The sequence below is a fragment of the Oncorhynchus clarkii genome, chromosome 2 (assembly GCF_045791955.1).
Source record: "Oncorhynchus clarkii lewisi isolate Uvic-CL-2024 chromosome 2, UVic_Ocla_1.0, whole genome shotgun sequence".
Lineage (NCBI taxonomy): Eukaryota > Metazoa > Chordata > Actinopteri > Salmoniformes > Salmonidae > Oncorhynchus > Oncorhynchus clarkii.
The window spans coordinates 7,036,469-7,054,895 of record NC_092148.1 but is presented as its reverse complement, the minus strand read 5'-3'; the positions used below and the strand labels follow the sequence as shown (position 1 = coordinate 7,054,895).

Below are 18,427 nucleotides of genomic sequence, written 5' to 3'. Positions count from 1 at the left end.
CTCTGTACAGTGGTGTACTGACCTGTAGACATCACATCTGTCTCTGTCCAGTGGTGTACTGACCTGTAGACACCACATCTGTCTCTGTCCAGTGGTGTACTGACCTGTAGACATCACATCTGTCTCTGTACAGTGGTGTACTGACCTGTAGACACCACATCTGTCTCTGTCCAGTGGTGTACTGACCTGTAGACACCACATCTGTCTCTGTCCAGTGGTGTACTGACCTGTAGACATCACATCTGTCTCTGTACAGTGGTGTACTGACCTGTAGACACCACATCTGTCTCTGTACAGTGGTGTACTGACCTGTAGACACCACATCTGTCTCTCTGTACAGTGGTGTACTGACCTGTAGACATCACATCTGTCTCTGTACAGTGGTGTACTGACCTGTAGACATCACATCTGTCTCTGTACAGTGGTGTACTGACCTGTAGACACCACATCTGTCTCTGTCCAGTGGTGTACTGACCTGTAGACACCACATCTGTCTCTGTACAGTGGTGTACTGACCTGTAGACACCACATCTGTCTCTGTACAGTGGTGTACTGACCTGTAGACACCACATCTGTCTCTGTCCAGTGGTGTACTGACCTGTAGACATCACATCTGTCTCTGTCCAGTGGTGTACTGACCTGTAGACATCACATCTGTCTCTGTCCAGTGGTGTACTGACCTGTAGACATCACATCTGTCTCTGTCCAGTGGTGTACTGACCTGTAGACATCACATCTGTCTCTGTACAGTGGTGTACTGACCTGTAGACATCACATCTGTCTCTGTACAGTGGTGTACTGACCTGTAGACACCACATCTGTCTCTGTCCAGTGGTGTACTGACCTGTAGACACTACATCTGTCTCTGTCCAGTGGTGTACTGACCTGTAGACACCACATCTGTCTCTGTCCAGTGGTGTACTGACCTGTAGACACCACATCTGTCTCTGTCCAGTGGTGTACTGACCTGTAGACACCACATCTGTCTCTGTCCAGTGGTGTACTGACCTGTAGACATCACATCTGTCTCTGTCCAGTGGTGTACTGACCTGTAGACATCACATCTGTCTCTGTCCAGTGGTGTACTGACCTGTAGACACCACATCTGCCTCTGTCCAGTGGTGTACTGACCTGTAGACACCACATCTGTCTCTGTCCAGTGGTGTACTGACCTGTAGACATCACATCTGTCTCTGTACAGTGGTGTACTGACCTGTAGACACCACATCTGTCTCTGTCCAGTGGTGTACTGACCTGTAGACACCACATCTGTCTCTGTCCAGTGGTGTACTGACCTGTAGACATCACATCTGTCTCTGTCCAGTGGTGTACTGACCTGTAGACATCACATCTGTCTCTGTCCAGTGGTGTACTGACCTGTAGACACCACATCTGTCTCTGTACAGTGGTGTACTGACCTGTATACACCACATCTGTCACTGTACAGTGGTGTACTGACCTGTAGACATCACATATGTCTCTGTCCAGTGGTGTACTGACCTGTAGACACCACATCTGTCTCTGTCCAGTGGTGTACTGACCTGTAGACATCACATCTGTCTCTGTCCAGTGGTGTACTGACCTGTAGACACCACATCTGTCTCTGTACAGTGGTGTACTGACCTGTAGACACCACATATGTCTCTGTCCAGCAGTGTACTGACCTGTAGACACCACATCTGCCTCTGTCCAGTGGTGTACTGTATCCTACTCTGTTAGGCAGGTTATTATCCACTTGCCTGTGAGGGTTGTTCTTGTTTCAAAATGCAGACTCTGTGTTCGAGTTCAAGAGTCTTGTTGCAGCTTGAGGGCTGTTTTGATGCTCCTCATTGATCTCTGAATCTATTAGCCTTTATTTTTAACCCTAATTGTTGTAATGAATATCATTTATTTGCTATAATACGTCTTACTAATTCTGTTTTCAATGGCTTGTATTGATCCCGGCTCAGTCCGGCTCCGTCCGGCTCCAGGGGTAGTTTGGAGGCTATAGGTGAATGATAATGTTTTGCAGACTGGTGATGTACATTGAAAGAGACATCAGGCAGGCCACGCCAGGGAAGGAGCTACAAAGCACCAATGAATACCTGTCAAAATGCCTCCATCTGCTCATCCGTCACGTCGTGCTGCAGCTGCCAGCCATTCTGGGTAAATCAATCACAATAACACAAAAACCACAGCACTAAGAGGAGATGAGGGGAGAGGGGAGGGAGGGGGGAGGGGGGAGGGGAGAGGAGAGGAGAGGAGAGGAGGGGAGGGGAGGGGAGGGGAGAGGAGGTGAAGTGAAGTGGGGTTGAGGGGAACTTGCATCAATGGCTGGATGGAGCAAGCCAATTTGATTCTCCCTCTTTTTAATTACCTTTCTGATTGAATTTTAAATCACCCAGCCAGGTATTGACCTTTTCCTGACGTTTAATTTGTAAATCAGTGCTGCTAACATGGCACGTCTCCCATCAGGGCCGGAAGCCAGACCCAACCGGTTCAAACCGGTCCGGGCTCATTCTCCTCTAAGATCACTGGAAGGAGAGGAGAGGAGAGGAGGAGAGGGTATGGGGACAGATTGGGAGATCACAGGGAGAGGAGGAGATGAGGAGAGAGGAGAGGGGAAGGGGTGGGGTGGGGAGAGGAGACTGAAGGGGGGAGAGGTGATGAAAGGGGAGGGCAAGTGAGGGGTGTGGAGAGAGAACCCTCTCTCTGTCCTCTGTACTGTGTAGATGACATGCTGTCTGTCTGTCACCCCTCTGTCCTCTGTACTGTGTAGATGACATGCTGTCTGTCTGTCACCTCTCTGTCCTCTGTACTGTGTAGATGACATGCTGTCTGTCTGTCACCCCTCTGTCCTCTGTACTGTGTAGATGACATGCTGTCTGTCTGTCACCCCTCTGTCCTCTGTACTGTGTAGATGACATGCTGTCTGTCTGTCACCCCTCTGTCCTCTGTACTGTGTAGATGACATGCTGTCTGTCACCTCTCTTTCCCCTGTACTGTGTAGATGACATGCTGTCTGTCACCTCTCTGTCCTCTGTACTGTGTAGATGACATGCTGTCTGTCTGTCACCTCTCTGTCCCCTGTACTGTGTAGATGACATGCTGTCTGTCTGTCACCCCTCTGTCCTCTGTACTGTGTAGATGACATGCTGTCTGTCTGTCACCCCTCTGTCCTCTATACTGTGTAGATGACATGCTGTTTGTCACCTCTCTGTCCCCTGTACTGTGTAGATGACATGCTGTCTGTCTGTCACCTCTCTCTCCTCTGTACTGTGTAGATGACATGCTGTCTGTCTGTCACCTCTCTCTCCTCTGTACTGTGTAGATGACATGCTGTCTGTCACCTCTCTGTCCTCTGTACTGTGTAGATGACATGCTGTCTGTCTGTCACCCCTCTGTCCTCTGTACTGTGTAGATGACATGCTGTCTGTCTGTCACCCCTCTGTCCTCTGTACTGTGTAGATGACATGCTGTCTGTCACCTCTCTGTCCCCTGTACTGTGTAGATGACATGCTGTCTGTCACCTCTCTGTCCTCTGTACTGTGTAGATGACATGCTGTCTGTCTGTCACCTCTCTGTCCCCTGTACTGTGTAGATGACATGCTGTCTGTCTGTCACCCCTCTGTCCTCTGTACTGTGTAGATGACATGCTGTCTGTCTGTCACCCCTCTGTCCTCTGTACTGTGTAGATGACATGCTGTCTGTCTGTCACCCCTCTGTCCTCTATACTGTGTAGATGACATGCTGTCTGTCTGTCACCTCTCTGTACTGTGTAGATGACATGCTGTCTGTCTGTCACCTCTCTGTACTGTGTAGATGACATGCTGTCTGTCTGTCACCTCTCTGTACTGTGTAGATGACATGCTGTCCGCGCTGGGCAGTATAGTGGGCAGGAAGCATCCCTCCACTGTTCAGGCCAAGCAGCTGAAACAGAGTGTACCCATGATGACTGTGGTGCTCCACCTCCTCACCTCTCAGGTAACCCTTCCTACTGTACTACAGTATGTCACAAACACTGTATTCTACCATATACCGTTATTGATGCACGGGCTGGTTTGTGCTTTTACTTAAGCAGTAATGCACCTCAGGGGTTTGTGGTATATGGCCAATATACCACAGCTAAGGGCTGTTCTTATCCACTATGCATCGCGGAGTACAGCCTGGACACAGCCCCTAGCCGTGATATATGGCCAATATACCACAGCTAAGGGCTGTTCTTATCCACTATGCATCGCGGAGTACAGCCTGGACACAGCCCCTAGCCGTGATATATGGCCAATATACCACAGCTAAGGGCTGTTCTTATCCACTATGCATCGCGGAGTACAGCCTGGACACAGCCCCTAGCCGTGATATATGGCCAATATACCACAGCTAAGGGCTGTTCTTATCCACTACGCATCGCGGAGTACAGCCTGGACACAGCCCCTAGCCGTGATATATGGCCAATATACCACAGCTAAGGGCTGTTCTTATCCACTACGCATCGCGGAGTACAGCCTGGACACAGCCCCTAGCCGTGATATATGGCCAATATACCACAGCTAAGGGCTGTTCTTATCCACTACGCATCGCGGAGTACAGCCTGGACACAGCCCCTAGCCGTGATATATGGCCAATATACCACAGCTAAGGGCTGTTCTTATCCACTACGCATCGCGGAGTACAGCCTGGACACAGCCCCTAGCCGTGATATATGGCCAATATACCACAGCTAAGGGCTGTTCTTATCCACTACGCATCGCGGAGTACAGCCTGGACACAGCCCCTAGCCGTGATATATGGCCAATATACCACAGCTAAGGGCTGTTCTTATCCACTACGCATCGCGGAGTACAGCCTGGACACAGCCCCTAGCCGTGATATATGGCCAATATACCACAGCTAAGGGCTGTTCTTATCCACTATGCATCGCGGAGTACAGCCTGGACACAGCCCCTAGCCGTGATATATGGCCAATATACCACAGCTAAGGGCTGTTCTTATCCACTATGCATCGCGGAGTACAGCCTGGACACAGCCCCTAGCCGTGATATATGGCCAATATACCACAGCTAAGGGCTGTTCTTATCCACTATGCATCGCGGAGTACAGCCTGGACACAGCCCCTAGCCGTGATATATGGCCAATATACCACAGCTAAGGGCTGTTCTTATCCACTACGCATCGCGGAGTACAGCCTGGACACAGCCCCTAGCCGTGATATATGGCCAATATACCACAGCTAAGGGCTGTTCTTATCCACTATGCATCGCGGAGTACAGCCTGGACACAGCCCCTAGCCGTGATATATGGCCAATATACCACAGCTAAGGGCTGTTCTTATCCACTACGCATCGCGGAGTACAGCCTGGACACAGCCCCTAGCCGTGATATATGGCCAATATACCACAGCTAAGGGCTGTTCTTATCCACTACGCATCGCGGAGTACAGCCTGGACACAGCCCCTAGCCGTGATATATGGCCAATATACCACAGCTAAGGGCTGTTCTTATCCACGACGCATCGCGGAGTACAGCCTGGACACAGCCCTTAGCCGTGGTATATTGGCCATATACCACAAACCCCTGGGGTACCTTATTGTTATTATAAACTGGTTACCATTGGAATTAGAGCAGTAAAAGTACATGTTTTGTCATACCTGTGGTATACGGTCTGATGTACAGGGTAGCCTAGTGGTTAGAGCGTTGGACTAGTAACCGAAAAATCCCGAGCTGACAAGGTACAAATCTGTCATTCTGCCCCTGAACAAGGCAGTTAACCCACTGTTCCTAGGCCATCATTGAAAATAAGAATTTGTTCTTAACTGACTTGCCTAGTTAAATAAAGGTAAAAAAAAATAATATATATATATATATCATAGCTGTCAGCCAATCGGCATTCAGGGCTCGAACCACCAGGTTTATAATTGAACTTATGTAACGGTATTTGAATGTTTGGTTTGTTAAATGTGAGACGCCGTGTGTAACGTCCATTTTTATAGTTTACTTCGCTACTTGAGTCATCTCTCTCTCCATGCAGCTTTCCACACAGACCTAGCCCCGCCCCCTGTCACAGCTAGTTTGTATTTTCTTAGCAAATTGGGCCTAAATTGTGTTAGCCTCTAATCCTAATCGCTGTTTAGCTGGCTAGCTAGCTAATAAATGTACTGAGTCAGAGCAAACGTAATTAGCTATACAGCCTGATAATACCAGTGATGGTTTAGACCTAAATCAGCATGTTGTCTAAATCAGAGAAATACGCGAAGCATGAATATGTTAGCTACATGAAGTAGCTAAGAGAAAACATTAAATGTAGCCAAAGATTATATTGTCCCTTCGGAAACACTTATCAACACTTTGGTTCCTACCCTGTCACAATAACTCCTCCATGGCACTTTCATTCATTGTCACATCAAACAACACTGTATTATTATATTCTAGCTCTATAATTAGAATAATCATGATATTTCCATGATTCCAACGGTTCACCCAACCTTTTTTGCTCTAACTTGCAAGTCAAATCACAATTGGAACATTTGATTAAAAATAAGGCCTAGATTGTTTGCCCATATTGTTCAGCCCTACAGTACGTGGCAGTGTGGAAATGATCTCAAATGAGCCCAGGAAATGCAGAAATGGATGAAAATGCTGAATAAAACAATTAGAATGGAGAAAGACCCATTGAAATCACAAAACAGCACTCCGTTCAGCCCCCCCCTTCTGAACCAACACTTTCATCTCCAGATGAATGCACTAACTGTAAGTCACTCTGGATAAGTGCTTCTGCTAATTGACTCAAATGTAAAAATGTTCAAATAAAGCACATTTACAACTTCTATTATTGAAAACCATAAAATACATTCATACCGTCCAATTTTTTTAAATGACCATGATATTACATTTTAGTCATATCGCCCATCCATTCTGTGTGTGCGTGTGCGTGTGCGTGTGCGTGTGTGTGTGTGTGTGTGTGTGTACAGATCAAGTACGGTACATGCATGTGATTGTAAAATGAGATCACTTGTTTAATGAGATGGAACCTCAGTCAGGTAGAATGGATTCACAAGCAAATGGATCAGGAGAGGTCAGGATCTCTGACACTATTGAATAATTCCCAATTGGCTGTTTGAACATCTTATAGCATCTCTCCATCATAAAACATACAGCACACTGCCTAGAGGCTTCAACTGATGCTTATTGATACATTTCTGAAACCCTTCTGCTCATTTGTGTCCACTCCTACCACCTAGAGCCAATGAATCAGGGGGTTCTCTTTAAGAGCTGTGAGTCTCTCTCCTCATCCAAACCAACAGAGATCTTAATCAACTTTATCACAGGCAGAATAGAGCAGGGAACTGTGCCAGAGACCACGGCTCATCTGAGCACTGCCGCAGCTAATTGGATTAGAATGCTGCAGTCGAACAGTCACACACACACACGCGCGCGCGCGCGCGCGCGCGCACACACACACACACACACACACACACACACACACATCAAGTACTGTGTGCAGTGAGCATCAATAATCTTGATACGTAATTGAAGTGGCTTGGTTTTAACACACAGTATCTGAGCTCTTTGGAGAGGTGAAACTAATGTGGTTGTTTACCACTATGCTTCTGGTTCACTTGGATACCTGTCGGCTGGCCAACACTGAGAGGGTGTCAAATAAACCTGGTTAACAAGGAGAAGTTGAAATGTTCACACCCCACCTACTGTACATCTGACGTCAAAGTGTGTTTTCTATGTTACTGTGGCAAAACAGATTTAGATGATCAAAATCGTAGCTGATGCACTATTTAAGTTTACATTTAGGCTAAACTTTTAATAATCTATTCCAAAGCCATGATTACTAATACATAATATACCCAGAGATGGCACATAAACGACTAGAAAATGCATTAAAGGTTGTTATTTTCATCCCACTCTGCCTCACAGACAGATTATTGTCAGTTGCCAATAGACATGGTGGGGAAATTGGATTTAGTGATGACTGTCTCAATTGAGCAGAAATGATTAATATGACTAAATCTTAGCGAGAGAGATGCTTGTCAACAAGCAGCCTGCTGGATGAAACCATGCAGTGATTAAATATCGCTTTCCCCTGCCATTCTTCATGGAGACTAGACAACACCACCACAGTGTTGAGCCGTCTCATTAGAAAAGTAATAACTTGTCACTCTCATAGACTCTCATAGACCCCCCCCCCCCCCCCCCCCACTGCCATTCTTCATGGAGACTAGACAACACCACCACAGTGTTGAGCCGTCTCATTAGAAAGTAATAACTTGTCACTCTCATAGTAATAACTTGTCACTCTCCCCCCCCCCCCACCACACTGCCATTCTTCATGGAGACTAGACAACACCACCACAGTGTTGAGCCGTCTCATTAGAAAAGTAATAACTTGTCACTCTCATAGACCCCCCCCCCCCCCCACTGCCATTTAACAAGGTAACACATTTAATAGTCTGTTAAATGGGGTTAGTGTGCTATTTATCTGTGATGTGACAGATAGCTGTCCCTAATAGCGGTGGTCCTTGCCATGCGTGTGTAATAACATGATCATATTAAAACTAACTAGCTGGGCTCTGATGTGAGTCTGGTCTTACTGATGGTATTAAAACTAACTGTAGCTGGGCTCTGATGTGAGTCTGGTCTTACTGATGGTATTAAAACTAACTGTAGCTGGGCTCTGATGTGAGTCTGGTCTTACTGATGATATTAAAACTAACTAGCTGGGCTCTGATGTGAGTCTGGTCTTACTGATGATATTAAAACTAACTAGCTGGGCTCTGATGTGAGTCTGGTCTTACTGATGATATTAAAACTAACTAGCTGGGCTGGGCTCTGATGTGAGTCTGGTCTTACTGATGGTATTAAAACTAACTGTAGCTGGACTCTGATGTGAGTTTGGTCTTACTGATGATATTAAACGAACTGTAGCTGGGCTCTGATGTGAGTCTGGTCTTACTGATGGTATTAAAACTAACTAGCTGGGCTCTGATGTGAGTCTGGTCTTACTGATGGTATTAAAACTAACTAGCTGGGCTCTGATGTGAGTCTGGTCTTACTGATGGTATTAAAACTAACTGTAGCTGGGCTCTGATGTGAGTCTGGTCTTACTGATGATATTAAACTAACTGTAGCTGGGCTCTGATGTGAGTCTGGTCTTACTGATGGTATTAAAACTAACTAGCTGGGCTCTGATGTGAGTCTGGTCTTACTGATGGTATTAAAACTAACTAGCTGGGCTCTGATGTGAGTCTGGTCTTACTGATGATATTAAAACTAACTAGCTGGGCTCTGATGTGAGTCTGGTCTTACTGATGGTATTAAAACTAACTTTAGCTGGGCTCTGATGTGAGTCTGGTCTTACTGATGATATTAAAACTAACTAGCTGGGCTCTGATGTGAGTCTGGTCTTACTGATGGTATTAAAACTAACTGTAGCTGGGCTCTGATGTGAGTCTGGTCTTACTGATGATATTAAAACTAACTAGCTGGGCTCTGATGTGAGTCTGGTCTTACTGATGGTATTAAAACTAACTGTAGCTGGGCTCTGATGTGAGTTTGGTCTTACTGATGATATTAAACGAACTGTAGCTGGGCTCTGATGTGAGTCTGGTCTTACTGATGGTATTAAAACTAACTAGCTGGGCTCTGATGTGAGTCTGGTCTTACTGATGGTATTAAAACTAACTAGCTGGGCTCTGATGTGAGTCTGGTCTTACTGATGGTATTAAAACTAACTGTAGCTGGGCTCTGATGTGAGTCTGGTCTTACTGATGATATTAAACTAACTGTAGCTGGGCTCTGATGTGAGTCTGGTCTTACTGATGGTATTAAAACTAACTAGCTGGGCTCTGATGTGAGTCTGGTCTTACTGATGGTATTAAAACTAACTAGCTGGGCTCTGATGTGAGTCTGGTCTTACTGATGATATTAAAACTAACTAGCTGGGCTCTGATGTGAGTCTGGTCTTACTGATGGTATTAAAACTAACTGTAGCTGGGCTCTGATGTGAGTCTGGTCTTACTGATGATATTAAAACTAACTGTAGCTGGGCTCTGATGTGAGTCTGGTCTTACTGATGGTATTAAAACTAACTGTAGCTGGGCTCTGATGTGAGTCTGGTCTTACTGATGGTATTAAAACTAACTAGCTGGGCTCTGATGTGAGTCTGGTCTTACTGATGATATTAAAACTAACTGTAGCTGGGCTCTGATGTGAGTCTGGTCTTACTGATGGTATTAAAACTAACTGTAGCTGGGCTCTGATGTGAGTCTGGTCTTACTGATGGTATTAAACTAACTGTAGCTGGGCTCTGATGTGAGTCTGGTCTTACTGATGATATTAAACGAACTGTAGCTGGGCTCTGATGTGAGTCTGGTCTTACTGATGGTATTAAAACTAACTGTAGCTGGGCTCTGATGTGAGTCTGGTCTTACTGATGATATTAAAACTAACTGTAGCTGGGCTCTGATGTGAGTCTGGTCTTACTGATGGTATTAAAACTAACTGTAGCTGGGCTCTGATGTGAGTCTGGTCTTACTGATGATATTAAAACTAACTAGCTGGGCTCTGATGTGAGTCTGGTCTTACTGATGATATTAAAACTAACTGTAGCTGGGCTCTGATGTGAGTCTGGTCTTACTGATGATATTAAACTAACTGTAGCTGGGCTCTGATGTGAGTCGGGACTGATGCTCAGGTTTACATCTATGTGTCATACACTTTACTACAGGCCACGTCTGCCCTGGAGCTCTTTATCAATACATGTGTGGAGCAGTCCTTTAATGTTGTTAGGAGTTTTTGTTTTAGTGGATGCACTCTCTCTCCTGTGTGTGTGTGTGTGTGTGTGTGTGTGTGTGTGTGTGTGTGTGTGTGTGTGTGTGTGTGTGTGTGTGCACTGCTGGAGCTGGTGAGAAAGAGAAAACGATGCTCTACTGTGGGCTGACAGCTCAGTGGGGCTTTACGAAGCCTCTGCTTACAGGAGCAGAGAAAGTTGGCAGGGAATTAAGAGTTAGAGAGGAGAGACTGAGAGGCTGAGGTCAGAGAGAGAGACAGAACTTACTGTAGCACAGTGTCATATCTATCTCCTTTTCCCCCTCTCTCTTTTGCTCTGTGTGTCTCTCTCTCTCTCTCTCTCTCTCTCTCTTTCTTTTTCTCTTTCTCTCTCTCTCTCTCTCTCTCTCTCTCTCTCTCTCTCTCTCTCTCTCTCTCTCTCTCTCTCTCTCTCTCTCTCTCTCTCTCTCTCTCTCTCTCTCTCTCTTTTAGATATTCAGGCCACAGGTTGTGACTGAGGAGTTTCTCTTCAAATTTGGAGCACTGCTGGTAAGTCATTGAGACAGTGATGTGTAGTGGTATTGTCCCATGGCCTTCTGCACCCCTTATTTCTGATGTTCTTCCAGAGTCACATAACATCTATTGATGCCAGTGAGACCAGTTTGGGCAGTGCAATAGGTGAGTGAATGTCAGCTTGCTTTATCACTGGTTATTAGTAATACAGGTTTCATCTGGACAACTGGCCCATAAAGCCCAGACTGTTGGTGTAACCTGCTGCTTGCATTCAGAGGAGCTGATCAGGACAAGCAGGTTGCAGCCCCATCAGGAGCTGATCAGGAACACTCTGTCAGCTGTGGAGGCCATCACCCAGCACCCAGCCCTGCTGACGCCCCATCACTGTCCTGTGAGTAGGGTCCTAGTCCCTAACCTCTTATCCCCTAGCCCCTAACCCCCTAGGTCCTAGCCCCTAGTCCCTAACCTCCTAGTCTCTGGCCCCTTAGCCCCTAATCCCCTAGTTCCTAACCTCTTAGCCCCTAACCCCTTAGACCCCTAGTCCCTGAGGAGACTGTGGAATGAATATTGACCTACAGGAAGGAGCTGGGCTGAGTCCTAAGGAGCTGGGCTGGAGCGCTATTCCCTATATACTATTGGCCATGGTCAAAAGTAGTGCACTATAAAGGGGATAGGGTGCCATTTGGGACACTGGCAGGAAGTAATGAGTTGAAGAGGCTTGATGGTCCTGTGAAGAAGAAGAGCAGCTCCTCTCATACTGAGTAACATGAGAAGAAACTTGAATTACATGTCTGACACTAGTCATTAGATTCCGCTGAGCGTTGTCTGTCAGCAGTGCATGAGTACACACACAGTTTAATGTTTCCTTTTGTTCCCGAGTGGCGCAGTGGTCTAAGGCACTGCATCTCAGTGCAAGAGGCGTCACTACAGTCCCTGGTTCGAATCCAGGCTGCATCACATCCGGCTGGGATTTGGAGTCCCATAGGGCGGCGCACAATTGTCCCAGTGTCGTGAGGGTTTGGTCGGGGTAGGGAGTCATTGTAAATAAGAATTTGTTCTTTACTGACTTGCCTAGTTAAATAAAGGTTAAGTAAATTGTTGGAACAAGCTCTCTGCAGAGGTGAAACACAGCAATATCGGATCTAGTCATCTGTTTTTAGTTCTATCTATTTATACTCTTGACTGGCTGTTGCCTGATAGAAAAGCCTCTTCTGAGTCAGACAGACACTTAAAACCCTTTGCACGGTGGAGGGAGAATATGTGCTGAATATAATGGGAAGCACAACAGTCTCTTTTGATGGATATATTCTAATAAACAACAAAGGTGCTCAATGGATCCATCCCTAATGGCACCCCAATCCCCTTATACAGTAGTGCACTGCTTTTGTCCAGGGTGCATAGAGCTCTGGTCGAGGGTAGTGCACTATATAGGGAATTAGGCTGCCATTTGGGACACATCCATGGAGACACAGTACATTCTTTATACCCACCTCAGGCTTCTTATTCTAATGTTGTCTCCTGTTTAGATTACATCCTCGTTGAGCGTTTACTGTTGTTTCTATGGAAATCGTCCTCATCATAATAGACTAGAACAGAGCATTTACTGTTGGTTCTATGGAAATCGTCCTCATCATAATAGACTAGAACCGAACAGAGCATTTACTGTTGTTTCTATGGAAATCGTCCTCATCATAATAGACTAGAACAGAACAGAGCGTTTACTGTTGTTTCTATGGAAATCGTCTTCATCATAATAGACTAGAACAGAACAGAGCGTTTACTGTTGTTTCTATGGAAATCGTCCTCATCATAATAGACTAGAACAGAACAGAGCATTTACTGTTGTTTCTATGGAAATCGTCCTCATCATAATAGACTAGAACAGAACAGAGCGTTTACTGTTGTTTCTATGGAAATCGTCCTCATCATAATAGACTAGAGCAGAACAGAGCGTTTACTGTTGTTTCTATGGAAATCGTCCTCATCGTAATAGACTAGAACAGAGCATTTACTGTTGTTTCTATGGAAATCGTCCTCATCATAATAGACTAGAACAGAACAGAGCATTTACTGTTGTTTCTATGGAAATTGTCCTCATCATAATAGACTAGAACAGAACAGAGCGTTTACTGTTGTTTCTATGGAAATCGTCCTCATCATAATAGACTAGAACAGAACAGAGCGTTTACTGTTGTTTCTATGGAAATCGTCCTCATCATAATAGACTAGAACAGAACAGAGCGTTTACTGTTGTTTCTATGGAAATCGTCCTCATCATAATAGACTAGAACAGAACAGAGCGTTTACTGTTGTTTCTATGGAAATCGTCCTCATCATAATAGAACAGAACAGAGCGTTTACTGTTGTTTCTATGGAAATCGTCCTCATCATAATAGACTAGAACAGAACAGAGCGTTTACTGTTGTTTCTATGGAAATTGTCCTCATCATAATAGACTAGAACAAAACAGAGCGTTTACTGTTATTTCTATGGAAATCGTCCTCATCATAATAGACTAGAACAGAACAGAGCGTTTACTGTTGTTTCATGGAAGCGTTTACTGTTGGGAGTGCTCACATCAGGTGTTTATATGGAAGGACAGGAGCAACATCATATTCACATAGAGATTGGGAGTGCTCACATCAGGTGTTTATGATGGAAGGACAGGAGCAACATCATATTCACATAGAGATTGGGAGTGCTCACATCAGGTGTTTATGATGGAAGGACAGGAGCAACATCATATTCACATAGAGATTGGGAGTGCTCACACAACTGCTCATTTCATTGCTCCTCGCTTTAATAGACGACATGTTTAAAAGAAAAGACATCATTTCTACATTTGCATGTGATGAATAAATGACTTGTTGGTGATGTATATCAGGAGTCAAATGGAAATACTGTCTTATATTAGGTTTAGGTGTTGTTTATTTGACGTTTGTTTTTTTTATTTGTTGTTTTATTTTATGTTTGTTGTTTATTTTATGTATAAATATGTTTTTTATCTCTTCAAGGTTGTTGATTGCATTCTTCCTCCACTGACTTCTCTTGCCTTCAGTAAAAATGGTAAGGAAACGTCTGGGTCATGTGCTCTCCATGCTTAACATCTAAGTACATAGATAGGCAGTCTGGAACGTGCCCATTCTGCAATGTTCCCTATCTAGCATGGCACACAGCAAGGCCCTTGGTCTAAAGTTAACCACATTTGTGTGTGTGTGTGTGTGTGTGTGTGTGTGTGTTACATGCTCTGTTTTGTGTTGTAGTGGAGTGGCGTATGGTCAGCTTGCGTGTTCTGTCAGAGATCACACTGCTGCTGCTGAGCCAAGAGGCCGTGGAGGAGGGAGAGAGGAGAGAGAGAGAGTGCAACTCTTCAACTGGCAGACTACTGACTCTCATTACAGAAGCCCTTCTTCCACAGTGAGTATGCTCTCTCCTGCATCTCTCTATCTCTCTCTCCTCTACCCTCTCTATCACTCTGCTCTTCTCTACATTTTCCCTCTCTCCTCCCCCCTCTTATCTCCCCTAACCTCTCTCCCTGCTCGCTCTCTCCGCTCTCCCCTATCCTCTCCCCCCTCTCTCTTATCTCCCCTACACTTTCTTTCATCTCTCCTCACCTCTCCCCACTCTCTCTCTGCTCTCCTCTACCCTCTCTCTCCGCTCTCTCCCTATCTCTCTCTGCTCTCCTTTACCCCTCTCTCTATCTCTCTCTGCTCTCCTTTACCCTCTCTCTCTCTGCTCTTCTTTACCCCTCTCTCTCTCTATCTCTCTCTCTCTCTCTGCTCTCCTTTACCCCTCTCTCTCTCTCTGCTCTCCTTTACCCCCCCCTCTCTCTCTCTCTGCTCTCCTTTACCCCTCTCTCTCTCTCTGCTCTCCTCTCCTCTACCCTCTCTCTCTACTCTCCTCTACTTTCACTCCTCTCTCTATCGACTCTCCTCTACCCTCTCTCTCTACTCTCCTCTACTTTTACTCCTCTCTCTCTCTCTACTCTCCTCTACCCTCTACCCTCTCTCCTCTCTCTCTACTCTTCTCTACCCTCTCTCTCTACTCTCCTCTACCCTCTCTCCTCTCTCTCTCTCTACTCTCCTCTCTCTCTCTCCTCTCCTCTACCCTCTCTCTCTACTCTCCTCTACTTTCACTCCTCTCTCTCTCTCTCTACTCTCCTCTACCCTCTCTCTCTACTCTCCTCTACCCTCTCTCCTCTCTCTCTCTACTCTCCTCTACCCTCTCTCTCTCTACTCTCCTCTACCCTCTCTCCTCTCTCTCTCTCTACTCTTCTTTCTCTCTCTCTCTACTCTCCTCTACCGTCTCTCTCTACTCTCCTCTACCCTCTCTCTCTCTACTTTCCTCTACCTTCTCTCTCTACTCTCCTCTACCCTCTCTCTCTCCTCTCCTCTACCGTCTCTCTCTACTCTCCTCTACCCTCTCTCTCTCTACTTTCCTCTACCTTCTCTCTCTACTCTCCTCTACCCTCTCTCTCTCCTCTCCTCTACCCTCTCTCTCCTCTCTCTCTACTCTCCTCTACCCTCTCTCTCTCCTCTCCTCTACCCTCTCTCTCTCCTCTCCTCTACCCTCTCTCTCTCCTCTCCTCTACCCTCTCTCTCTACTCTCCTCTACCCTCTCTCTCTACTCTCCTCTACCCTCTCTCCTCTCTCTCTCTACTCTCCTCTCTCCTCTACCCTCTACCCTCTCTCCTCTTTCTCTTCTCTCCTCTACCCTCTCCAGCTCCACTGTTCATCTGGGCCTGGGTGTGTGGAGTGCAGTCAAAGTAGTGAACCTTCTTGTTTTGTTAACTTTATTTGGCCAGTTCCCTAGTGTTAGAAATAAACATTTCAAATAAACGTTTTAGATTTATTGAATTTATTTATGTTTTTTTCATTAGTTATTTAGATTTATTGAATTCAATATTTAAACCAGTCCCCATATGTGTTGGCCAGTTCTCTGCAGAGGATTTCTCGATTGAACTAACTAGACCCTAAACCTATCTGTAGGGACTACCGTAATAGCTATCCATATAAAGTGTGACTAATGCCTCTCCTATGTTGTACAGGTATGAATCTCTCCTGTTGGAGCCAGACCCAATCCCAGTCTACGCTCTCAAGCTACTGGTGGCCCTCACAGAACACAGCAGCCCCGTCAACAGGTAAAACCTTCTAAACCAGCCTCCTGAGTGGCGCAGCGGTCTAAGTCACTGCTTTGCAGTGCTTGAGGTGTCATTATAGACCCGGGTTCGATCCCAGGCTGTGTCACAGCCGACTGTGACCGGGAGACCCATGAGGCGGTGCACTATTGGCCCAGCGTCGTCCGGGTTAAGGGAAGGGTTTGGCCGGCCCGGGATTTCATTGTCGCATCGCGTTCTAGCGACTCCTTGTGGCGGGCTGGGAGCCTGAAAGCTGACTTTGAGCACCAGCTGGACGGTGTTTCCCCCGAAACATTGGTGCAACTGGCTTCCGGGTTAAGCGAGCAGTGTCAAGAAGCAGTGCAGCTTGGCAGGGTCGTGTTTCGGAGGACGCACGGCTCTCTAGGGGAGTTGCAGCGATGGGACAAGACTGGAACTACCAATTGGATATCACGATATTGAGGAGAACAAGGGGTAAAATAAAATAAATAACTTCTAAACCAGGGATCATCAACTAGATTCAGCCGTGGGCCGTTTTGTTTCTGGAGGATGGTCTGGAGGATGGTCTGGAGGATGGTCGGGGGTCCGGAACATAATTACTATTCATTTGTAGACTGCAAACTGACCGCAAGAAGCCCAAACAGATATAATATTAAACTAAACATAATAATTTCAAACCTTGTTTATATTTGTATATAATCACGTCTCTCTACTATGTGTGGGAATACTTGGAAACAGATTTCAAAATCAAAATTACTTGGAGCTGATTTCCTGGTGTTTTCACAGTCTTTTATCTCCAACCATGGAACATATATATATATTTCCTGGTGTTTTACAGTCTTTTATGTCCAACCATGGAACATATATATATATATTTCCTGGTGTTTTACAGTCTTTTATGTCCAACCATGGAACATATATATATATTTCCTGGTGTTTTACAGTCTTTTATCTCCAACCATGGGACATATATATATATTTCCTGGTGTTTTACAGTCTTTTATCTCCTACCATGGAACATATATATATATTTCCTGGTGTTTTACAGTCTTTTATCTCCTACCATGGAACATATATATATATTTCCTGGTGTTTTTACAGTCTTTTATGTCCAACCATGGAACATATATATATATTTCCTGGTGTTTTTAGTCTTTTATGTCCAACCATGGAACATATATATATATTTCCTACCATGGAACATATATATATATTTCCTGGTGTTTTTACAGTCTTTTATCTCCAACCATGGAACACATATATATATATTTCCTGGTGTTTTACAGTCTTTTATCTCCAACCATGGAACATATATATATATTTCCTGGTGTTTTCACAGTCTTTTATCTCCAACCATGAAACATATATATATATTTCCTGGTGTTTTTACAGTCTTTTATCTCCAACCATGGGACATATATATATATTTCCTGGTGTTTTCACAGTCTTTTATCTCCAACCATGGAACACATATATATATATTTCCTGGTGTTTTCACAGTCTTTTATGTCCAACCATGGGACATATATATATATTTCCTGTTGTTTTCACAGTCTTTTATCTCCAACCATGGCACATATATATATATTTCCTGGTGTTTTCACAGTCTTTTATCTCCAACCATGGAACATATATATATATTTCCTGGTGTTTTCACAGTCTTTTATCTCCAACCATGGAACATATATATATACAGTCTTTTATGTCCAACCATGGAACATATATATATATTTCCTGGTGTTTTACAGTCTTTTATGTCCAACCATGGAACATATATATATATTTCCTGGTGTTTTTACAGTCTTTTATGTCCAACCATGGAACATATATATATATTTCCTGGTGTTTTCACAGTCTTTTATCTCCAACCATGGGACATATACATATATTTCCTGGTGTTTTCACAGTCTTTTATCTCCAACCATGGGACATATATATATATTTCCTGGTGTTTTTACAGTCTTTTATCTCCTACCATGGAACATATATATATATTTCCTGGTGTTTTACAGTCTTTTATCTCCAACCATGGGACATATATAT

The 18,427-nt window shown here is 44.9% G+C and overlaps 1 protein-coding gene across 1 annotated transcript in view; it reads left to right on the top strand.

The window, feature by feature from the left end:
- Positions 1-18,427, top strand: part of LOC139419042 (serine/threonine-protein kinase ULK4-like) — a 199,629-nt gene that overhangs the window by 55,579 nt on the left and 125,623 nt on the right. The window contains exons 20-27 of the mRNA XM_071168905.1: positions 2,012-2,145; positions 3,842-3,963; positions 11,248-11,304; positions 11,382-11,437; positions 11,566-11,659; positions 14,283-14,334; positions 14,532-14,685; positions 16,316-16,408. Coding sequence (XP_071025006.1) covers positions 2,012-2,145; positions 3,842-3,963; positions 11,248-11,304; positions 11,382-11,437; positions 11,566-11,659; positions 14,283-14,334; positions 14,532-14,685; positions 16,316-16,408 — 762 coding nt within the window. The remainder of the gene's footprint in view (positions 1-2,011; positions 2,146-3,841; positions 3,964-11,247; positions 11,305-11,381; positions 11,438-11,565; positions 11,660-14,282; positions 14,335-14,531; positions 14,686-16,315; positions 16,409-18,427) is intronic.